Here is a 24,982-nt window from a genome sequence, read left to right as displayed (position 1 = left end):
AAGGATGTCCCACACCTTTATTTCTTTCTTTCCCTTCTGCATACCCCCTGCACAAAATGTATTTCTTGCCTTGTAAAAAGGCCCAAACATGGAGACCTAACCATAAACAATCCATACCTTTGGGGAATGGTGAAATCTACCCTCTAGCTGGGAGGAAAGTAAAGAGCAAGCAGGATGAATCAAAGTGCAGTGGCTCAAGATCAGCAGGTCTTGTCCTCATGGATCTTGGACCATCTATGTGCAGCCATGCATTCCCTGGGCCTGACTGAAGCAACAGCAGCATGACTCACAAGGCTGCTGCTGACTGCCTCAACACCCACCTGCCATTGCACTTACCCCTTCCCTTAAGAAATACAGCAGAAAACTTCCCGAACATCTACTCATAGATAATGTAACCTACCACAGTAATCTGAAAAGTACTTTTTAAACACTCCATTTCAAAGCTTTCTCACTGAATAGTAGCATCTGCTGGTGATTTACTTGTTGCATTTTTCTGGCAAGAAAAACCATTACAACCAGAAAACAGCCTAAGTATGGATCTTTGCTTTACTCAAGTTAATGTCAAGATTTCATGAGAGAGAGAGCTCTTGCAAAGTGCCTAATTAGGGTAATTTCACTGGTAAGACTGACACATAGAAGATCTTCAGAACTTAACTGATACCCTTAGCTCAATGCAGTTTATACATTTGAAATCTCATGTTCTGAGATTTTTCTGCAGTTTCCTCCAAGTTAAATTTTCTGCAGCTTCCTGCACCTTGTGATCTTTGTGCAGTGCTACTGTGTCTATAAACTAAGTGACCATGGCCTTGGTGAAAGTCATTTGACAGAACAAATCTCTCCCCACATATCTTATAATTTCTTCTTTACATCTCTGTAATATATGAGGTGACATAAGCTAATAGAAGGAAACTATCAGCAATGAATTGTGCACATATTCGTTTATCACAAAAGGAGGAAATGTTTGATGGCAATCCTTAATGTACATTATATCTCCTTCTCTTCCATGTAAACGCAGACAGATGATACATTGACTTGTCCTTGGGATGGTGTCACACAGCAGAGCTGATAATAAGTCATTCACGACCACACTGCTGACTAACACACCCAGAAAATCTAGACATATGCAATACAATACTGCAAAGACCAATATCCTAAACTATTTCCATTTGCAATGCAGGATGTATTTTTAATTTAAATCACTTCAGTGGTCTGAGTAGGTCTTCAGTCCTAATCAGGGTGGAGTCAGATTACGTAATTATTAACAATACATGTCACAATTTAACTGTCTCACCCATGCTATAAGATAAAGTGACCTTCCTTCATGTTATATTATGTTCAAAGAGGAACGCCATAATACTAGTCCTGTCCCTGATAAAAGGCATGTTCTGCCTTTCTCTGTGGGTTCATATCACACTGTCATAGAATATGGGAGAGAACTACAGTGGACATATCCTCATGCAGTCACAGATTCGTGAAACGGGGTTTGGTTTTCTCATTGAGAACATCTTTATTTGTCATACTAAAATGTTTAACCAATCCCTATGAATGAACATATTAGTCTGAAATGGGCATAGCACTTGAAGTTCTGCTGCACATTTTGAGCCAGATTCATTATTGTCCTTCAGCCCCTTTGTGCAAGCACAGCTGGTGGAAAGAGGCATAGGGCAGGCAGAAGCACTTACACACACACACCCCAGTGAATAGCACAGGCACAGAGGGCCTCTGTGTCAAATACAGAGGCAGCTCTGTTCTGCCCCCTCAGAAGCTTCTGTTGCTGGGGGCATTCCAAAATCATCCACAGGCATACTGGAGGTTAGCTGGAGTTGGAGGTATGGCTGGAGTGGTCCTGTGCCCTGAAAATTCCCTGCTGCCAAAAGCCACATGGAGATAATGGGAATGCTGGGGACTGTTCATATCCTATGCCAGGGATGAACTGGCCCCACAGTCCCTGAACAGCGGTGCAAGCCACCTGCTCTCAATTCCTGCACTTGCACAGGGATCACACTCAAGCTATTATGCCTCCTAAGGAGGTAGGGAGTCCTGTTATTAGATTTTTCCTGGGTTATCTGCAGTGTTTTATCTTTACAAAGACTGTTTTATCTTTACAAAGACTATTTTATCAGTTCAGAGTTTTAGAAAGGCTTGTTTATACTCACAAAGCATTTCAAGTCAGGACTGTGAAAATATGATAAACCTGTAGTCAATAAAGTGAATCATAAACCTATCAGGATGCTCAGGTTGAAGTCCTGATTTCCTATTGATAACTGTCAGTCTTTATCTGCTATGAAAAGATAACTGCTCTAAAGTAAGCAGTGACTCCATGACAACATGCTATTATACTGCTCAAATTTTAACCTTTCAACAGATACAAAAGTAATTACATTAATTTTCTTTATATTTTTATATTTCACATTTTAATGCCCTTCAGGTCAGGGACTTCTCAGTAGTTAATTACCAGATGGATTAAGGCCCTGAGGCAAATCCAAGGGACTTCACGTTTCCCACCATCTGTCCATTAATACATAAATAATAAAGTAGTTACACTTAGCACTTGTTAGCACTTTTCATCTGTAAATCTCACAGAGCTTTACCAAGGTAAATGAGAACCAACATCCCCATTTTGCAGATAGTGAAACAGAGGTGCAAAGAGGTGAAGTGATTTCCCCAAGATTATATAGTGACTCACTGGATAGAGGGGGAGCACTAGTGATGCCTATGTATCTTGTGAATGAATATAAACAATAATTCCTTGGAATACTAACAGTACTGCTGAGATAGCTACTTATATAACTTCCACTAACATATAGTCTTTTGTATAACTAACAGCTGTCCACACTGAGCATTCACCAGGCTAGATCGTACTACACTACACTACAGCCATACCCCTGGGCAATGTAAGTTACACAGACCTAAGGGACAGCACTATGCTGGCAAAAGAAGTTCTCTCTTCAGTGACATAGCTACCGCTGCTCAGGGAGGTGGAGTAATTATGCCGACAGGAGAGCTCTCTCCTGTCAGCATAGAGCGTCTGCACTAGTAGCGCTACAGCAGCACAGCTACATTGGTACAGCTGAACCACTGTAGTGATTCTAGTGTAGACTAGCCCTGGCCCTTCGCTTCTGGTCAGTAGGAACCAATACCTACGTTCCGGCTTCCAGGGTTTGTGCCAAGCGTCATTGTTATCTCATCTCCTTTACCATAGGAAACTTTCCAAATGCCAGTGATCCTTCCAGATTCACCAGCCCCGCTTCTCAGCACTAAGGATGGAATTTGACATGGCCTATATGCTCATCCCTCTTAAAGTTGTACAGGGGTGTGTCCTGCCTATGGAGCATTCCTTCAAACAGCCAACTACTGTATCTGTGATTTGCTCCAATATCATTCATGAGGAGATTCTTACTATGGAACACATAATGGACTGCTCCTAAATATTCTCCACCAGCTGAGGTTGTGCCATCTCCAGTACTAACAACCAGTTTTCTCTCCAATTGTCAGTGCTTTCAGACAAAGATAAATCTGTGTGGAAAATACCTGCATAGAGATAATGAAAATCACAGAATTTCAACTTGCAGAGTTTCTTCCAGAGCATCATATAGTTAAACAGGCAGGGGCAAGACCCACCAAATTCATGGATGTCCTGAGATGTCTGGAGAAATCCCACAGTTCTCAGGACACCTGTGGAAAATGGAGGTTGTTGCATAGAAGACCAATGAATCCATAATGTACTCAGGTACATCGTGTTCCCTATAGCATTAGCCGTGCCACTACGGACTCCCAGGTGCAGACTGTCCCCCAGAAATCCATTCTTAAGAGCAATTTCAAACATGAAGGGGAATATACATCCAAATTGCTATCTGTGTCAACATTATCTTCTGTAGTGCAGAAGTGTAAGATCTACTGTATATTGGCCTAAACATCATCTAAAAATAGCTGATAACAAGAGCGTTTTCCATGAGGAAATATTAAGCAAACAAATCCCAATCAGATCATCCTGCTACATTTTCCTTCAGCAGCAAAAGAGACTTTTAATTCTGTTTATGCGTATCTCGATAAGGTAAGGAGACTGTCAATAGTTCTTCTCTGACTTGAACCCCCAATAAGGTTTTAATCTTTTTCGTTGTTTAACTAATCGTTTTTGGACATATCATATTTTGCAATCTCTTTGAGAAGTAGGAAACTCAGTATATGATTCAAAACCACTTCTCCCAGGTCACTTACTATATCCTGCTAATCATAATTTTCACAAACGCATTCCGTCTTGACTGCCACAGGCAGCATTGAGCGTTCAGTATGCAGCAGGTACTGTGAGAACTTAATTACATGACCAGTGCAACCATTCCCAAATTGTATCAGCTTCTGTCAGTTGAGAATGAGCCATTTCAAATACTTGTCTTTGTAGACATTCACCAGAAAAATCTCTGTGTGATTCATTAAAATGGGTTATACGGCACAAGCTGAAAACCTGGCCCTCACCCAAATCAATTCAGCATCATTTTTCTTCTCTTGCTCCCCATTTCTCTCCTCCCACCTCATTTATATTCCCAGACTTCCCTACCTTTACTATTAGTCAGCAGTCATCTGTACAGTCCTTTACTTCTTGATAATAAAGCAAGTCACACAACTTCTGTCAATGCTGCAGCCTGTTCCCTCTGCCAGAGACGGAGTATGTCACCTCTTTAAGATACTCAGCCTTTGTCAAGAAAAACTGGAAGTGTCATGTTCACATCTCCTACATGGCTGAGCCGTTAGGATTCCAGAGAATTACAAGGCACTACTACTCACAAAACAATATGGAGTTGCATGCTTTTTTTAAAATCCTCGCTGCAGACACCACCGAAATTTAGATAGGTTGGGCATCAACACCAGTGCAAATTTATTTCCCCTTATTATTTATCTATATTGTGGTAATGGCTTAGAGTCCCAGGTATGGTGCAGGACCCCATTATGTTAGCCAATGTAATAGCACACAAAAAAAGAGATGGGTCCTGCCCCAAAGAGCTTAAAAAACAAAAAATAAAACTCTCTCTGCAAGGATGTGTTTGTTACAATATTGCCAATGCCAAATGTTAACAAAACCATGTGTCAGTCCCTAAAGAACAATGAGGCTATCTTAAAAACCATGAGATTTCTAAAACATACTACTTTTTGAGTTCTTTTTATTGGCCTTCTGGGTTTCCAGTCTTTAAGGTGCACTGGGGTTACATTTTTAAACTTTTCTCCACAGTCATAAGGGCTAAAACTTACTTTTTAAAAAAATGGAAGCTGAGATTCTCATGTATTCAACTTCAAGAGAAACACCAAATATTGCAAGACTCATGATAAAATCATGAGGGTTGGCTACAAAATCATTGTTTATCTATGCCCAGAATGGATTTTGTGAACAATGGCCAGTACTGAAAATAAATTGAAAAGTTTGGCCACATGGCTGTAATTATTTTTAGTATGCTTTGCAGTCCAGAATTTTTGAAAGCTTTCCCCATTTTGGCCTCTAGATCTTTTGGGAGTGTGAGTTAACCTGTTTTGTCAAACTTGCTCAACACAGTACAGATTAATGTTCACCCACTCATCCATTTCTATGTGTTACTCAGTGATTTAAGCTTTAAAACCCTCTTGTCATTTGCTATCATTATCTTCTGCAGGGAAAGCATTCTGCTTCATTACATTATGTCTTCATTAAAATAAAACTTCAAATGGCATGTGGGTGAACAAAGCCCTCCAGTTCCATCTACGCCATTTGTAAAGAGTGGCAAAGAGCCCATTGCCTGCACAAATCAGTAATTATATAATTATATTAAAGTAGCTACATGTATGACACATCAATATTATATAAGGAGTCATTCTGCAGAAGTGCAGGAGTGGCAATAAAATATTATTCTGTCCTTCACTCTTCATTTATCATTATTGTTAATGCACATTTCACACTATGGAAAGGAAAAAATGCCAACCTGATATGGCAACATAACAGCATAATCTTTTTAGTGGAACAATTTGCTATTCCATGAGCAAAACAATATTTGCTTAACACACTATTATTTCTCAGTTTCCTGGAAGAAAAGAATTCAGTGCAAGCATAAGCAGGACCAAATTTTCTGTTTCTTCCTGGAGCTTGAACACCATTGCTATTATTAAACAACACTTGCTCTGAGCTGGAAGATTATTCCCTGTGCTTGGGCAGGAACAAGTATAACTAGGCCATCTCTGAAAAGTGTTTATTCAGCCTCTTCTTAAAAACCTCCAGTGGAGATTCCACAACCTCCCTGGGAAACCTATCCCAGAGCTTAATTATCCTTATAGTTGGAAAGATTTTGGAATATCTAGCCTGGATCTCCTTGCTGCAGATTAAAGCCATTACTTCTTATCAGTGGACATGGAGAACAATTGACCACCGTCCTCTTTATAACAGGCCTTAACGTATTTGAAGACAGTTATCGGGTCCTTCTTCAGTGTTCTTTTCTCAACATGCTGAGGTTTTTTTTAACCTTTCCTCACAGGTCAGGTTTTCTAAACTTTTTATAGCTTTTATTGCTCTCCTGTGGACTCTCTTTCCAATTTGTCTGCATCTTTCCTAAAGTGTGGCACCCAGAACTGAACATAGTACTCCAGCTGAGGCCTCACCAATGCTAGGTAGAGTGGGACAGTTACCTCCTGTGTCTTACATATGACACTCCTGTTAATACATTCCAGAATGATATTAGCCTTTTTCACAACTGCATCACATAGTTGACTCAAATTCAATTTGTGGTCTACTATAACCCCCAGACCTTTTCAGCAGTACTACGACCTAGCTAGTTATTCCCCATTTTGTAGTTGTGTAATTGATTTTTCCTTCCTCACCAGTATAGTACTTTGCACTTGTCTTTATTGAATTTCACCTTATTGATTTCAGACCAATTCTTTAATTGTCCCAAGGGCATTTTGAATTTTAATTCTGTCCTCCAGAGTACTTGCAACCCTTCTCAGCTTGGCATCATCCACATATTTTATAAGCATATCCTCCACTCCATTATCCAAGTCATTAATGAACATATTGAATAGTATCAGACCCAGGATAAACCCCTTTTGGATCCTACTGGATAGGCCCAAAGCAAAAAGTCTGCATCCAGGTAATCCCACAAGCATCACATACAATTTTTTTACCACTTAAATTAGGAAATTAAAGTTTCAAAATATTTCCTCTGTTGGAAATTATTTTAATTATTATACAGCTAGGACCCATTCTACTTCCCTTTTGAAGTCTATGGTAATACTCCTGTTAGCATCAATGCCAGCAGGAACAGGCCTTAATAAAAGTTATGAGAGATTTGGAGTGATTTTTTAAGATATAGTAGGGTCATTAGTAAGGAAGGTTTTTTAAAACAATATGTAAATTAATTATTCTGGGTTTTTTTAATAAGAGATAAGGAGTTGGCACTTTTATGACATACTCGCAAAGGGAAGAAGCTATTATGATGCGGCCAGTTAGTTTATGCAGAAGTGATGTGGGTTTCATGGAGAAAAGCTATCCAGCAGAAGCTGTCGCCACCAGGCAATACACTTGCAACTTGAAAGATAAATTCCCTAAGAATACATTAATGTATAGGGCCAAATGCATCCCAGCTATAGCCCTATCGGCTTCAGTGGAGTTGAACAAGGATGGATTTGACCCATAATGTTTTATCATAGCCTTATTAATTTGGCATGACTTTTATAAAAATATTAAGTATCAGACGGGTAACCGTGTTAGTCTGGATCTGTAAAAGAAGCAAAGAGTCCTGTGGCACCTTATAGACTAACAGACATATTGGAGCATGAGTTTTCATGGGTGAATATCCAACGAAGTGGGTGTTCACCCACGAAAGCTCATGCTCCAATACGTCTGTTAGTCTATAAGGTGCCACAGGACTCTTTGTTGCTTTTATAAAAATATTATTTAGCCTTTCATTGTTGCTTGCAGGCCAAATCCTGTTGTTTTGATTCATGTTGACACACATGCTGATCAGCCAACCTATTTTGAACAAACTCAGCTGTGGAAGATATAGAGAAGGGTTAGTAATCTGATAAGGGTATGGAAGATCTTTGCTAAAACAGCAGAAGAAGCTATGCAATCTGGAGGAGAGGTGGTTACAGGGAATCTTACTGCAGTATAAAAGGGGATCAGAAAAATCAAATAAGAATCTCTGTGTGAATTTAGAAGCAGCAACAGGAAAATACATAGACAATCTTATAAAATTAAAAAAGAGAATATAAATTAAATACATAGAAGGATACTGCAGATGCAACTCACATTGATTTAAATGGGAACTCGATATGCAGATAAGCTGCAGTTTTAGGGTCTTTCCCCACCCCCCCATCAAAAGGTAATAATCAGCATTTGGTAATCTCTGCCCCTGGAGGTAATGGTAGACTCTACCCAAGGTTGGGGTTTTTTTTGTTTTTGGGGGCGGGGAAGGGGTTGTGGGTTTTTTTTTAAATAGGCATTTTGACACTAAAGTTATCTTGAGGGTTTAAACTTGATTATGTCATTAATTATGGCGATTGTCAAATTTGACGTCATGTCATGAGAGGATCAGGTCCACGCCAATTGGGTGGTATCTGAGAGCTGCAGGTGCTCAGCATCTATTGTGGTCCTAATTCAGGGAATGCTTACTTGCATTCCTGAAATGGGGCCAGGATCAGGCCTTTTATTTCCACTGCCTGTTTTCTGTTGGAAAGATAAGAGTAGAGCCAATGCAAGGCTATTTTGATGAAAGCTAAATTCTGTAATTTTTAGAATAAAATATTGTGTTTAACAGGCTTGTTTTTAGATAATTCTACAAAAGATTGCAGCTTTCCTCTTACTTGCTACATAGCCAAAATATAACATCAGTGAGAAGAGTAACCAGTGCAGCATGCTGGACTCATGCCAAACGATGACAACTGGAAATGTTTTGAGTACTTACAAATGCCATATTTTTTATTAAATTATGTTTTCTGAAAATTAGCTATATTAGGCAGAAGTGAAATTACCTGATAATTTGAAATTTCCTAGAGGTTGCCAGGCTTCATGATAAGAATAATTGATGCAACCTTCCAATTTAATGGACTTTCCATTAATAAAAAGGCAGAATAAATCATTCTGTCAATGGCTCATGTAGGATATTAGCAACTATTTTTGGCAATTTTTTCCAAATGCTTTAGTTGCATCAATGTATTTCAATAAATTTAATATTCACAATGGAAGAATTCTCCTTGAATTCAGCACTGCCCTGAGACAGCTGTTCATATCCAGCCTTGGTCAGTAATGACTAAAAACCATTCCATCTGATGGTGGTTTGGTGACTTGCAGTATGTGAAATGACTTTGGTTGTCTCTATCCAGTTCTGAGTAGACATGTCTCCATCACAAAAACGATCACAGCTGGTAACGACTGGCAAACGTGGCAGAGAGAGTGCAAGAACTGAATTAGCAAGACTCAATTGTTCTTTCTCTTCTAAAGATGATGCCTTCAGGTCAATTCTGAGGAACAATGGTGGGAAAGGTTGCACCATGCGATACCTGTTCTATGGCTCAGCATAGGATTTAAATCTCCAGTGCCATCTCTCTTAGGTACTTATATATCTCCCATCACTGCAGTACCTGAGCACCTCACAACCCTTAAAACATTTATCTTCACAACACCCCTATGAGGTAAAGAAGTACGATTATCTCCATTTTACCGATGGTGAACTGAGGTTCAGAGAAGATAAGTGACTTGCACAGGATCACACAGGAAGTATGTGGCAGAGCTGGGAGCTGAACCTGAGTCCCAGGTTAGCACCCTAACAACCAGGACTCATGTCTTTGCACTTTCATAGAAACTATAGAAAAATAGGGCTGAAAATGACCTCAAGAGGTCATCTAGTTCAGTGTTTCTGAACCTTTTTGATACCAGACTACAGCTTGTTGCCTTCCTAAACTGTGTCATGGAAATCTCAGGGACTGGTGCTGGTCCACAGACCGGTCATTGAGAAATGTTGTTCTAGTCCACCCCCATACTGAGGCAGGATTAAGGTCATCCCTGAAAGGTGTTTGTCTAACCTGTTCTTTAAAACATCCAGTGAGGGGGATTTCAAAACCTCCCTAGGTAACCTGTTCCAGTGTTTAACTACCTTTATAGTTAGAAAACTTTTTCCTAATATCTAACCTAAATCTTCCGTGCTACAAACTAAATCAATTACTTTTTGTCCTTGCTTGATATGGAGAACAATTGACCTCCTTCCTCTTTGTAACAACTTTTTACATGTTTGAAGATTCATTATGTTCCCGCTTTTCCCTCCCCTCCCGTCCTCCCGGCCTTAGCCTTCTCGTATTTAGACTAAACTAGCCCAATTCTTTCACCATTTCCTCATAAGTCCTGTTTACTAAGCCATATATTTTTGTTACTTTCCTCTGGACTCTCTCCAATTTGTCCATTTTTTCATGAGCATAAACAAAACAGTAATGGCACATTTACATGATCTGATTTATTTTTGTGTGTGTGAAACTAAGCACCCCCATATTCATACCCTATGCACTATCATAATAATATTTGTACAAAATACAACATATCATTTGAATGTAAGGTATCATTTGAAAATTAACTCACTGATCATTAAGATTCTTTCGTGATGTATGTATGTGGTGGGTTTTAAGATTTATGGGTATATGGGAGAATTATGACTAAAGTGTGTTTAAACAGGCATGTCAGATCTGCCTTACACAAAGGAAAGGATATTTGATTCTCTGATCAGCCCAATCTTCAGGCAAAGATAATGAAGGTCCCTTTACAAATTAGGTAAACAAAGCTATTAAGCTAATAAATGGGGGAAGAAAGTGCATGGAGCTTCCTTTACCACCAGACTCCATGTCACCTTCCTGACAGCTTGAATAAACTTTAGTTTGAGGGGTTTACTAGTCTATAAAGATGGGGGCTCTGAACCTCAACTGATAAGCAATTGAGTCAATTTATAAAATATTATTGTATTATGAAAGTGCATAGAGTGAGGTCTTTTCTGTAAGCTAAGGACACAATGGTGATTAATATAATTGTGAAATGTCTGTATTATATATGAGGAAATATTGATACTTATATTATGCTTGAAAATCTGTGGCCAAATGGGGAGAAAAAGATATCTTTCCAGATAGGAGACAAGGCAGCCATCTACCTGTCTCCAGTGAGATTAAGCAGGGTGTGAGGCTGGCAGACCAGGTGCCAGCATAGGTGCTGGAACTAAGTGTGCTGGGGGTGCTGCCACACCCCCTGGCTTGAAATGGTTTCCATCATATATAGGGTTTACAGCAGTGGTGGGCAACCTGCAGCCCATGGGCCACAGGTGGCCCATCAGGATAATCTGCTGGCAGGCCACCAGACAGTTTGTTTACATTTGCACAGCTGCCCACACTCCCAGTGGCTGTGGTTCGCTGTTCTCGGCCAATGGGAGCTGCAGGAAGCGGTGCAGGCCATTTGTTTTATTTTTTTACTTTATTTTATTTTTACTTTATTTCAGTGTTGTGTTTGAAGGGAAGAGTGTATTTACTCCAGTTAAGTTAATAAGCTGTGATGTGTTCTGTGTCATTCAAGGAAAAAACCCTAACATTATTTCTCTGAACTGTCCAGGAGAGGGCTAAACATTCAAGATCACATGGTTTGGGGAAAATTCAGGAGTGGGAGTCACCTTGCTGGTTGTAACCAAGAGTGGTGGAAGCCAGAGTGGGGCTGTGGGACTGTAGACAGGCTGCGAAGCTCAGCTGCTGAACCAGGGCTGTCTAGCACACAGACACTTCAGTGTGTGACATGCATGATTGTAGGCTAGTTGTGAGCATCCCAGGCTGGGAGCTATAGCAGCAAAGCACTGTAAGTCACCCAGGGTTGTAGGGCAAGTGGTGATACAACCCCTCACTGGTCTGGATTGCTCCTCAAACCTAGTCACAATCTGATACATCTGGAGATCTTCATAGGTATGAACATTTTCCCCAAAAGACAGGCTTGAATGAAATAACTATTAAAGAGGTCCCTATTGTCTCTCTATATTAAACATACTGAAAATTTCATCAAAGTCTTCCACACAACATTTAATAGTTATTCCAGAATGTCTTAATGTCACACAAAATTCAAGTGTCTTCTTTAAATAACATACAGCCTTTTGTTTTGCTCAGCAAGTGTGATCACTAGGTACACAAGCTATATGGTTGATAACCACCCAAATTATTCGGGGGGGGGTCATTTTCCATAGCTTTGCTCATTTTTCAAATAACTTCAGTCTCTCAGGAGTGATCTATGAGCCTGTAATTCTTTTCCATTTATTGGGATACTTTTATTACAGATTATTTTCTAGCTCCCCATACAGAAACTGCCAAGTTGAATCTACATCCAAGATCACAGAATCATAGAACTGTAGGACTGGAAGGGACCTTGAGAGGTCATCTAGTCCAGTCCCCTGCACTTATGGCAGGGCTAAGTATTATCTAGACCATCCCTGACAGGTGTTTGTGAAATCTCCGTCATTGGAGATTTTTAAGAGCAGGTTAGACAATCTCCCCAGGCAATTTATTCCAATGCTTAACTACCCAATCTCTGTCATTCTATAATAATAAGATGAATTTTTAAAAGCCTATTCATAAGAAAGTTTAAAACATCTCTATTTCACCTGCATAAGTCTCTTTTTAAATGATTCCTTAATTTTGTATGGATGCAATAAGTTATCCACATTGTGGTCTTAAGTTCATGACCACTGAAGTACATTTGATGAAGGCGGCAAACTATCTAATGTTTTAAGGTAGCAGGGTTCTATCCTGGCTTGATTAAATATTGTTAGGAACAGAAAACTAGCAAAATGGAGCAGAAGCAGTGTCCTACAATAGTAAATAAGAGGTACATGGATCTATTCAGTATGATCAAATAGGAATATTTGACATCTCACCAGAAAGTAAAATAGTGAAGAATATTTTAGGTTTATATGGCACATTTCTTTCTGAAAGATCCCAAAGCATTCACACGTTGTATAGCATAACGATTTAGATAATTATAAAGCTGTACAGCACCTCTGGAATGCATCTGCTTCCCAGGTGGCAAAGAACAGCCAATCAGCACACTGCCCAGTACTAAGGCCAAGGGCACTGGGGTAAAACCCTATTTCTTACCCCCCAAAAAGTGCTATGAAACCTTTAATGTCCACACAAAGAAGCAGACAGGATGTTGTTTTTAAGAAAAAACAACAAGGAGTCCTTGTGGTACCTTAGAGACTCTCAAATTTATTTGGACATAAGCTTTCGTGGGCCAAAACCCAAGAAAGATACTCATACACAGAGGAGACTGTGATGTTACACCCCATACTCTTCATAGAAATGTGTTTCTGATATGACTATGGCTTAACTAAGATATATTTTATGCGAGGTGGATCTTGTAAGGTATTGGAAAGGTTATGATTTATTGAATGTGATTATATACAGAAATGACATGCATACAAATTGGATAAAGTTAAGAATATTGACTATGTAACAGTTACAACTGTGTGTATATTTGGGAGACATCCACCAGACAACCGGCCATCACAGCCTTGATGGGTCATCAGGAAGAAACAATAAGACTGTGAAGATACTAATCTCTCTCCTTCCTGATAGGCATCCTGGGACATTGCTGTGACACTATCAGGTCAGATGATAAGATCACCTGATACAAAGTGCCACCTTGAACACTGCTGGTCCTTTTCCTTGGTAGGGGGATGGGGATCAAACAACGGTTTCCTGCCTTTTAATCTGGACTCTCCTCCATTGCCTACCCAAGAAGAAGGGCTGCTGAAAGTACCTGAAGGGACAAAGGAATCAACCTGAGGTGAAAGGCCGGGGTGAGTCCAGACTGAGACAGGGGGTCCAGTCTGTAGAACAAATAAGTGGAACTCTAAGCTACAGAAACTCTGCAACTTGCCTAAAATAACATTTAGGATGAGAAATTACTTCTTGAAACCAGTCTCTTCAAGATCTTAAGCTTAGTGTGCATGTTTTGTTTTATTTGCTCAGTAATCTGCTTTGTTCTGCTTGATATCCCTTATAATCACTTAAAATCTGCCTTCTATAGCTAATAAATTTGTTTTGTTTATTTTTAAACCCAGTTTGTGCAATTTCTAACCGGGGGGGAGAAGTTGTGCATCTCTCTTCACATTGAGAGAGAGGGCAAATTTTTATGAGCTTGCGCTGTGCAGATCTTTCTATACAGCGCAAGACAATATCCCTTTGGGTCTGCACTCCAAGGGAGGTGGGCACCTAAGTGCTGGGGCACGTCCCTTAAACTGAGTCTTTCCAGAGCTGATCTCAGTGTCTGTGTCTTTCTGCAGCTGGGTCTGGCCCTGCCTGTGTGTGTGCTAGAGGAGACTTAAGAGCCTGGCTCAGCAAGACAGGGTAAAGAGGGCCCAGGCTGGCAGAACAGACGGGTTCAATGGTATCCTAGTACATCAGGTAGCACCTTAAAGTGGGGCAACCTGTCACAGAGATGTAATGGAACAATTTATTTTCCTCAGAACTGGGAGTTAGCCCTACCAAAATGTAAATGTTTGATTTCAGGGAGCATAGTATTCTAAATGTAAACGGCTATTACCTCCAGCTCGAAGAAAGAGTAGTGCAATATAAACCTGTGTTCAGATAGCCATGCATAGAGAAAAGGTACATAAACAGAAAGGCTCACTTCCTTTTTCTGACTCTCTGTGGTCTTGAGGCTGGTTTAGTCAATACCCTTGTGCAAAGTGGGTGCAAAATTCAATCAAATCCTAATCCTTCACTCACTGATGGTGGAGATAGTGTACATCCATGGTGCACAAGGATTGATTGTCAATGCAAGGTGGAAGACAGTGGCAAACCAGGGCCAGAGTTTCAATGTTCTGCATGGACCTGCTCCTCTTGAAGCCAATGGGGGTAAGTTCAGGCCCCATTGTCTTTTTCTTTTAGAGCAAGTCTACATTACAGCGCTACATCAATGTAGCTGCACCGATGCAGCTGTGCTGCTGTAGCGTGTCTGGTGAAGACACACTATGCCGACAGGAGAGCGCTCTGATGTCAGCATAATTACTCCACCTCAGCAAGAAGCAGAAGCTATTTTAGCTGGAGAGCATCTCCCACCGACATAGCACCAGTGTCGACAACGCAAAACTTGCGTTGCTTGGGGGGAGGGTCTATTTCACACCCTTGAGTGACATAAATTAGATTGATTTAAGTGGTAATGTAGACCTGCTCTCCGTCTTTTCTTTGATGTCAAATCACACTATACAGTACATGTTTATAGCAAAAACTATAAATTAGTGTCTTCATCCTTTACTTAACTATTTCTTCGTTCAAAATTGTATTTGTTTTGCTGCTTCTTTGTTTTTTATAACACAAATATTCTGCCAGCTTTCACTTTAAATTGTCTATAACCATTTTTATTTTTAATTAATCTAACATGATACTTATTCATCTGTTTCCTTTTGAATGATGAACCTGCAATAAAGTTAGTTGAGAAATTTCCATCTAAATTAAATATATGATAAAATAGATTTCCCCCAAAAAACATCTAAGTTTTCTACCTTCCAACTAGTTCTCCCACATAATCATTAATCTGTTCTGCATGGGAATAGCAAATCATCCAAAATTTATACTGGAAAAGTTTGTAAGTTACAATGTCTAATTTAAGCAAATAACAAGAATAGTAGTAATTTGCCACCTCACATTCTGCACCACTACAGTTGAATCGTTAGAAGATTCGGCTTGATGGTACCAGCCACTGTCTTTCCTATACTTGCCAACTGATTTAAACAAAATTGGAAAACCAAGCCAGAACCAATATATTTACAACTACATATTAGAGGAAGCCTTCCCATAGTCCCACTAGGCATGGGATCCTATTAGTACATGCAATAATCACAGGGCTTTGGAGCTGTGCTCCGGCTCCATTCCAGCTCTAGGCAAAAACCTGCAACTCCATTGCTCCGGAGCTGCTCCGCACTCCAGCTCTGGGCTCCGCTCCAAAGCCCTGAATAATCATGCTTACAACATAGAATATTTTGCCCTTTTTTCTATTACAGTGTCAACATATCATATGAGAAAGTGAATAATGTTTCTTCAGACTTCTAATTTTTAAACTTACTAGGATAAAACCCCAGTAGAAAGTCCTATTCCCTTCTCTTCCCCTAACTTTTTCTGACATAAATGATGGAGCAGAGTATTTCACCATAATTGGAAAGTTTCCCTACTCAATGAAGCATTCCATAGGTAAGAACCAGTTACACCAGGAGTGAAGGTAAAGGAAAACCCCTACCCACCCAAAGACTGATTATATTTTGCATGTCTAGAATAACAATAACTTTGCCTGGGTGTGGCACGCTCCCCTCTCTGCCTCCAGTGCCTCCACTGCAGACTACTGCAGGCAGGAGTTGCTAGAGCTAAGCTTGCCATTGGTAATGGAGTGCAGTATATAGAGTAATTATGAGCAGTCTTTGAGTGGGTGGGGGTTTTCCTTTACCTTCACTCCTGGTGTAACTGGTTCTTACCTATGGACGTATGTAGTAGTACTACATTGGGTTGACCACTTGGTCACCAGAAGTGGTCTACAGCCAACACTTGTGTAATCGCTGTGTGTCACTAGGCTGAGTCAGACTCTTGGGTTATATCTACACTGCAATTAGACACCCATGGCTGGCCCATGCTTTAATTACAGAGTAGAGTTAGGGTGTGGGGTGGAGTCTGACCTCTGGGACCATCCCAGGAGCCGAAAGCCCAGGCTCCTGAACGTCTACACAGCAAACAGCCCCTTAGCCAAGTGCCAAGAGCTGGAGTCAGCTGGCAAAGGCCAGTGCATGTGTCTAATGGCAGGGCAGACATACCCTTGGACAGGACAAGCCAGCTTTAGGGAAATGTTTACTATTTTCCCCTAGTCCAGCTCACTGAAATGGCCTTTAAGACATGTCCCTATTGTTCTTCCCAAGGAAGGCAATGCAGGGGTAAAGGCCAGTGGTGGAAGGGGTTTGTGAGGGGTCTGGAAGAAAAGTGGCGGTGGGGGAAGAAAAGTGGAGAGATTTGTGAGCGCAGGAGGAGAAGTGCGGGGGGCCACTAAAGACAACTTCCCTGGGTGCCCCCAGCTTCTCCTGCCAGTCTGTATAACTTACAGCGGGCGGCTGGTCCGGGGCTGACACCGCTGTGCGCTTGGGCTGTGTGCCAGAAGGCGCCCGGGTGCTGGGCTGGTGAGGCGGAAGCGCAGGTCTGTGGCGCGGCCAGGTGTGTCTGTCTCCTGCCTCCGCCCCACGCTCCCTCCTCCCGCGCCGGGGAGCCGCAGAGCGCAGTAGCGGCCACACGGGCGGAGCGGCGGTAGCAGCGGCAGCAGCAGCAGCAGCAGGAGGCGCCGAGCTCGCAGCGCAGCAGCAGAGCTCCGCTCAGCGCGCACACCCCGCGGCTCAGCCCCTGCCGCCCGAGAGCCGCCGCCGCGATGGCGAGGAAAGGCAGGAGGAGCTGCGACTGCCAGCGCTTCCTGAGGAACAACTGGCTGCTGCTCAGCACGGTCTGCGCCGTGGTGCTGGGTGAGTGGGGCCGGGCTGCGGGAGCTGCGGCATCCGCCCGGGCTGGGCTTGGGAGGATGCTGCTTCCAGCCAGGCGAGGAAGCAGCAGGGTGATTTCCGCGGCCCAGCCGCAGAGACCCCAGCCCCACCTCTCCCTCCAGCTATTCCTCTCCTGCCTCGTGGCTAAGCCCTGCTCTTCATCGTGGTCTTCAAAAGGGGGAGGGGGATAAAGGGCCGCTCTAACAGTCCCCCATCCACGCAGCCCCGGGGGGCTTACAGTCCGAATTCTCCCACCCCCAAATACCTTCCCTTGGGGCTTTCTGGAGCATGTCTCCGTGGAAACAGCTGCAGGAGAATCAGCATCCTAGTTTAGCCAGGCAGCGGCACGTTTGTGATGATGCTGATGAATGTTACGATCTCGCAGCGCAGCAATCCGATTACCGTATTTTACATTCACACGGTGTGTGTGTGAGAGAGAGCCAGTGCTGGAATGCCAGTAATGACAGGGATTCATTTCTATAGCACTGCCTACCCAGGGGCCCTATCCTGCGTTCCTTATGCACCAAAACGTTACTATTAAAATCAAGGGCGCTTTGGGTACACAAGGAATGGAAGATCCAGGTCCTAAAAGTCTTTCCTGAATGTCTGGCACAGGCACATTTGTTTTTTAATTCTCCTTCCTGGCATATATCAGGGATAATGTTCCCTCCCCCAAGATGGAGAGTTCTTTCAGTGTAATTATTTACCGGGGGCAGACACTTCAATCTCATGTAGGCAGGCTCTCTTTCAGCTTCGACTTGCCTCACTGTAAAATAAATAAAGACCCTCCGTGGTTTTCCTGCCAGGATTTGCTAAATAATTAATTTGTCATCTCATTTACTTGACAGATTGTATGGTGGATTGTTAGAAGTGGAAATTACTCTTATGTAGCCAATGCACTTCTCATAAAATATTAACACCTGTTAATGACAGAAACTTAAAATAATTAATAATAATTTGAGACAAATTGATGTCAGACTGAATAAATATTTTTCTGTTCCTGCATATTGGCTTTCTTGTTGGTTAAATTGTTTTTCAAGGTTAATGACAGAATATAATCATTACACTATAAAAATAAAACCACAGCTTGAACTTTGCTGTTCTGCTTGTTAAAAACAGAAGTTTTACACAAATTAAATAAACCAATTGCTGTTATAGCCACAACAAGAAAGGGGGGGGAGAAGTATTATGGACTCTCCTAAAATTTGATAGTATGCTTATCTAGCCCCTGTCTATGCCTTTTCTGCTACTTCATCACAGTCTCCAATATTTATGCCACAAACTTTGAATAATAAAAATATAATTAATAGGCCTCTGAAATTTTTTCAGTCTGACATGAAAAATCTGCAAACGTATCTTCTGTATCAATAGGGGGTTTAAAATGTCATGGGAATGTAATGCTCATTAGTGGTATCAGACTGATTGGCCCTGAAAAATTGAAGTCATTTGTGTATCCACACTACGGGTGCAACACACTGCAAGAAGCTTCCGCCTACAGACTTGTCAGCGTGCCTCAAATCTGACAAGAAAGACCCCCTCTAGATAAAGAGGGGAGTTCATTCTCAATGGCCCATTCAGTGTTAGGCCTGTAGGTTGAGGCTGTAAACAAAGATGCAAACAGTGGTGATGTTTTTTGTATTTGAGCATCTGCCTATCCAGGTCACAGGCCACTGAACTTTTGGTAATCTCTGATGCTTAGTTTGTGCCAGCATCCTACAGTGAAAAATTCTGCTTTTTGTTACCAATCCAATGTGCCATCTAGTTCCCTCTAAAGTGATTTCAAATGGATTTCAATATTTTAGGGAAGGATCATCTTTTTTTTCCCCCTGAGGAAAAAATGGCATGAATTTCTGCAAATCAGAGAATGTGACCAGAGTGGCTGAAAGAGTGGTTATTCAAGTTTTGCATGACACATTTAAAGATATTTTTGCATGAAATATAATACTTGTCACTGGCATATCTCCCACCCGTTTTCTTCTGGTTATTATTTTATGACTTTTTAGATGAGGACAGCATCCTTTACTTTTTTGCTCCTACACAGATATGTTGCTTCCATTGTTTTATTACTTACATTTGCCTTTGGACGTTTTTTGTTTTTTTCAGATTACTTAGTAAATTATTTGAAGTATGTGTGTGTTTGCGGGGGTATAATTATTATTATTATTATTATTTTGTGACTCCCCCCATACTCTAATCTGGAGATAAAATCAGTTTATGTCCTCATGCATGTTTTTGTGTGTGTGTGTTGTCATCTAAGGGCTAGATTTTCAAAATATCTGTGCTCAGTTAGGCACTACAATAAGTGGCCAGATTTTGAAAAGAGGTCATTACACTGGATGCTGAGCTCTATATACACCACCACTATTTGTTAATTATTATTATTACCCACACACAGTTATTGTTCTCAGATATGTTTTTCATGAACTGAACTAGTTATTTCCTAATTATAGAAATGCTACCAAACAATATTCATTTTCACATTAGCGTCAACAAATAGAACTGAAATTTATGGCCTGACTGCAACCCCAGGTAAGCAAAATGCCTGCTGACTCCAGGGGGAGTTATACAGTGCAAGAGTTAAACGAGGTGCCAAAATATTGAGGTTGAGTGATGTCGGAATTATGGGGAAGACTTTCAGATTACAAATAGGGGGCGTACATGCAAATTCCGTATGTGCCTTTGAAAATCAACAAACTAGAACCTTAGTCTGCTTTTTTGATTATTAACGGAGTAAATCAGCTTGATATAAAGCGATCTTCAGGAACAAAGTTGCCTATTGCAACAAGCTGCATGATATCTACTATATTTTTTATGTTTCTTGGTGGTGGTATAACTTATATACCACAACATCAATAAAACCCTTATCAGAACAATTTAATTGTAATAATAAAATGTCATTTCCTTATTACAGTCTGAGGAATGTTTGCAATATACCAGTGGTTCTCAAACTTTTGTACTGGTGACACGTTTCACATAGCAAGCCTCTGAGTGCAACCCCCCTAATAAATTAAAAACACGTTTTTATATATTTAACACCATTTTAAATGCTGGAGGCAAAGCAGGGTTTGGGGGTGGAGGCTGACAGCTCGTGACCTCCCAGGTAATAACCTCACAACCCCCGACCCGCAGTTTGAGAACCCCTGCAATATACCAAAACTCCATAAGTCTCAGAATTGTAAGCCTTTCTTAATTAAATTAGCAGACATACTGGTTTTCTGCATACTAGAGCACACAATTTAGTTAGGAAATAGCTTTTTTCTTTATAAAGATGGTTAGTTTGAAGGAGGAGTATAACATCCCATAAAGAGAAAGAGAATGTAATTCAGAGATCATTCTGATGATAGAAAAGATACCTGGCTTTTATAGAAAACTATATATATGGCAAGGGATGGATATGAATACTGCAAATTACTCAAAAGAATGTTTAAATTGTTAAACTATTTGGGGAAGCAAGCATTTTATGGTGGTTTGATATAGCTTTTGCCAGTCATCACTAAGGAAGATAAGTAAGCTAGAGAACAATATCACACTCACCTCTGGAGATTAAAAACAAAAACAAGAAAGGTTCAAGATTCTGGTGGGGTTTTCTTCCGCATACTTGTAATATAATGTGGGAAGCATTTATTTATCTGCCTGAGCTATTCATCTTTTCATATGAATAACCTTTTTCATTTTTAGAAACCCATCTTATGTAGTTTTGAATTTCTTTTTTTACAATCTGAAAAGAGATTTATGATCTGTGGTTTAAGATTTATGCAGAAAGCATTTTAGAAGCCTCATGCTCTTTTGTGTGTGAGTACATCCATCTGCATTAACTGAAGAGTAAGAATAAGGATTTTTTTAAAAAAGGATTTGTGTTCAGAACTGTTTATTCTTAGTTTCTAAGAAATACTGTGTGTATTCAGTGAAATAACACAGACAACATGCTATAATTTTTCAGATTTCAAGCAGAAGAACTTTTTGGAACAATTTTGGTTGGATTTTTTCTGTTTTAGTTTTTATTTGAAAATGACCCTTTGAATTAAAACTACAGACTGAAGTGATTATTTAGAAAGCATACTTTTTCTGGACTGGCTTACAGCTTTACAATCCAGACTGAGAAAAGGGTAAGAGCAGAGAAGGGACTGAACTGTCTCTCTGAGAGTCATGCTTGTGACTTTGAAATTTCCTTTTAACAAAAATATGTGTGCCTAAAATACAAATATTCAAGGAAAGAGCACAAGACTGGCCAAAGTGAATTCATTTATAAATTCAAAAGAAAGTTTACAGAAATTTTGTAGATTGTTTCTGTAGGTGAACCAGAGAGTTAATGCAGGTCAGATACCCTCTCTCTGTTTTAGCAGTTCACATTTCTTTGCCAGGGTAAGCAGTTACCAATAGTGCTACGTTCGTGTTGTCTAATTGCAAGACTACACAAAGGTGTGGAGGTAAGCAAGTTAATCTAGAACACTACAATGTTATTTATAGAGTGATTATATGTTTGGGTACCTGACATTAGATAGGTAGTTATTTAACTAATCAAGAAGAAAGACAATCTGGTCTAATTCACTCCTGAATTTGAGAATGAAAAACAAACCTTCCCCTCCACCCCCACCATCTCCTGCAACATACACTAAATAAAGAGAGTCACAAAGCATATTAACTAAAGAGAATGAAGTCATTTTGCTTGGAGGACTTTTAGACAAGCAACTATCCCACTCTCCCCCTCCATATTGTGCATCTGCTTAAGAATCAAAGCAACATTGACAGGTCAAATTTGTCCCAAATGTAGATTTTGTAAAAATAATATTTTACAGAATTGAAGGCCAATAGCTAAAGAACCTATAAGAGAAAATGACGAGACTATTTTCATTCTCTAACCCCAGAGAAAATCAAAAGTAAACAGAGAGCATCCATGATGGAAGTTACTGTTAAAAATTCTTTCACTTCTCAAACTGTAACATTACATGGAACATGGCCAACAAGATTTTAAAAATATGTTTGCTATATTGACAGTGCTGCCTGTCGATGGGACTGAGGATGACAAGATTCCCCTTCCGTGGTCAATTTTATATCCCATTTACCAAAATGACTGTAACCACTGCATTTGTGAGAAGTGAGGAATAGAGTTTCTGTACTCTGCCATTAACTCCCTTCTTTTCTCCACACTACATCTGCCTATTCACTTAGACTACTTCCTGAATTCCCAAACAGAACTCGGACTATAATGGTGGCCACTAAACAGTTAACATTTCTTACAGTCACCACATGCGAGGAAAGGAGATGATCAAAGAAGGCCAAAACATATGGCAGGGGTTAAAGAAGAGCTGGGAATGGGGTGTGGTAGGGTTTAGGGAAGTAGCAGGAGCTGTCCATGGTAGTTAGGAAGGCACAGCAATGGGAAAGAGACAGAAAATGGGTTGGGAGAGGGGGAGAAGGGTTGAGGAAACAGAGGAGGGGAAGGCAGCATAATAAGTGGGAATATAATTGATGGGGAGAGAAGGTTGATGGGGAGAGCAGAGAAGAGAGCAGGGAGAAGACGACATGCTTCTCTGCAAAGCACTTGTTAGCCAGAACCATGGAATCCTGCCAGAGGGAAAAAACAAAGAAAACTAAATTGAGAATCCTTGGTTCATCTCCATGCTGGAGGCAGGAGAGAAATGAGCTCATTGAAGGCCTGATCCTGCACCATTGAAGCTAATGGGAATTTGGTCATTGACTTCAATGAGCATGGGATCAGAGCCTTAGCTTGTCCAATCTTTTTATGAGAAGCATTACATCACTAATGCCATGTTTGTTTTCCCACCTTCATCTCCTTGGAGGAGGATGATATGTGCTAGGAGAAGAAACACTGGAGTAAATAAAAACAGTGTAATTAATGGTGAATTACAGAGCTATAATTCCTGCTCAGAATTTTGATTATTATACAAACTACAGGCGCTTCATTTCTGTTTTTAACAGTATCACTTCAGTAGTATCATAGGCCCAAATTCACCATTGCCCATTATTTATTCTAAAATTAAAATATGATTATTTTATATTTCATAGTAGTGACATATGTCTGTCTGATATCGTACACACAAAAATACATTAAAAGAACAGTAAGGCTGCAAAATCAAGCACTCAACAGTTAGGAAGTGCGAGAACTAAAGTTGCTTGTGCAACCTTAATTTGGCCTCCTTGTGTGTATGCATTGTGCTACACTCTTTAATTACACAATAACATATTACTATTTCCTCTGGACCCCTGCTTGATTCAGTGCACAGGATGGATTGTACATCCTTAATGAGTAGAGAGTCAATATTTTGTTGTCTTTTCATTGAACAATATCTGACCCCATGGCTTATTTACTGCACCGTATTCAAACCCTGTTCTGAAGGCAGAATTATTAATTTCCTCATGGGTTATTCCATAGCACTCATTGTAGTATCTCAGTGCTTCACAAACATTACCTTATTTTCACACCACAATGAGATAAAGGGTGGTATTATCCCAGTTTTACAGATGGACAAGTGATGCACAGAGAGATTAAGGTAAAAATATCCAGTAATTGTGGGTGCTCAATTTAAGAACCTTAGGACTCAATTTTGCAGTGTACTTAGCATTATATAGCACTTTGTATATTCAAAGCCTAGCTCCCATTGTCTTCAGTTGCAGAAGTAAGTCCTCAGCTACCTGACATGGAAATTTTCAACATTAAGAGTTAAAATTTGGCAAAGTTATAAGCAACTGAAAAAAGGGCCTTATACTGGGAAGAGTCAGGAACCCTTAATAATAGACAGAGTCAGAGAAGGGATAATGATGACGACACCTCATCTTTCAGGGATAAGATTACAAAATAGACTTTGGTTTCACGTCACTTATTAGACCTCCATTTTCCATTGGCCAATTAGTCACTCTTTGTAGTCATACATATTTTGTCCTGAGATCTCCCTGATACAGTTTAGCAAGGCAGTCCCTGGTATCAAAAAGGTTGAGAAACACTGTATCTGACAAAGGAAGGAAGTGTTATAATGAGGAAATTTACTTTTAGAGTAGCTGTGTAACTTCATCAACTCATTTATGAGTAAGGCTCCATGTCTGTGATGGAGGTCATGGATTCCATGACTTTCTGTGACCTCCGTGACTTCTGTGTCGGTTGGTGCAGCTGATCTGCTCGGTGCCCGAGCAGATCAGTTTTAGTTATGGGGTATATAGTACAAGTCATGAACAAGTCACAGGACATGAATTTTTGTTTACTGTCCATGACTTTTATTAAAAATGCCTGTGACTGAAATGTAGCCTTATTTATGAGATAGGAAACACAAAAATTCCACCTTGATTTGGGAAGGGTTAAAGATAAAAAGAAAATTAACCCCTCTGTAGCTGCAGTTGATGGGAGTGTCCAGCCAATCAGCAAGACTCTCCTCAACCTCAATACTCTAAGATGATAATGTTAGAGGCACTTGGGAATGTGTACAACAGGCACTTGG

General features: G+C 40.4%; 1 protein-coding gene and 1 long non-coding RNA gene across 2 annotated transcripts in view; one reads left to right on the top strand and one right to left on the bottom strand.

Moving 5' to 3' along the window:
• Positions 1–17,319: 17,319 nt before the first annotated feature.
• Positions 17,320–24,982, top strand: part of SLC1A1 (solute carrier family 1 member 1) — a 70,249-nt gene continuing 62,586 nt past the window's right edge. Inside the window, exon 1 of the mRNA XM_039545736.1 lies at positions 17,320–17,513. Within this exon, the coding sequence (XP_039401670.1) occupies positions 17,423–17,513 (91 nt within the window). The 5' untranslated portion in view covers positions 17,320–17,422. The remainder of the gene's footprint in view (positions 17,514–24,982) is intronic.
• The window catches only part of LOC120408607, an 87,944-nt gene continuing 81,165 nt past the window's right edge, over positions 18,204–24,982 (bottom strand). The window contains exon 4 of the long non-coding RNA XR_005600818.1: positions 18,204–18,297. This is a non-coding gene — a long non-coding RNA (uncharacterized LOC120408607). The remainder of the gene's footprint in view (positions 18,298–24,982) is intronic.

The sequence above is a fragment of the Mauremys reevesii genome, linkage group 6, assembly GCF_016161935.1.
Source record: "Mauremys reevesii isolate NIE-2019 linkage group 6, ASM1616193v1, whole genome shotgun sequence".
NCBI lineage: Eukaryota > Metazoa > Chordata > Testudines > Geoemydidae > Mauremys > Mauremys reevesii.
The sequence above is the reverse complement of the archived record's forward strand: the minus strand, read 5'-3'. Positions and strand labels throughout refer to the sequence as shown.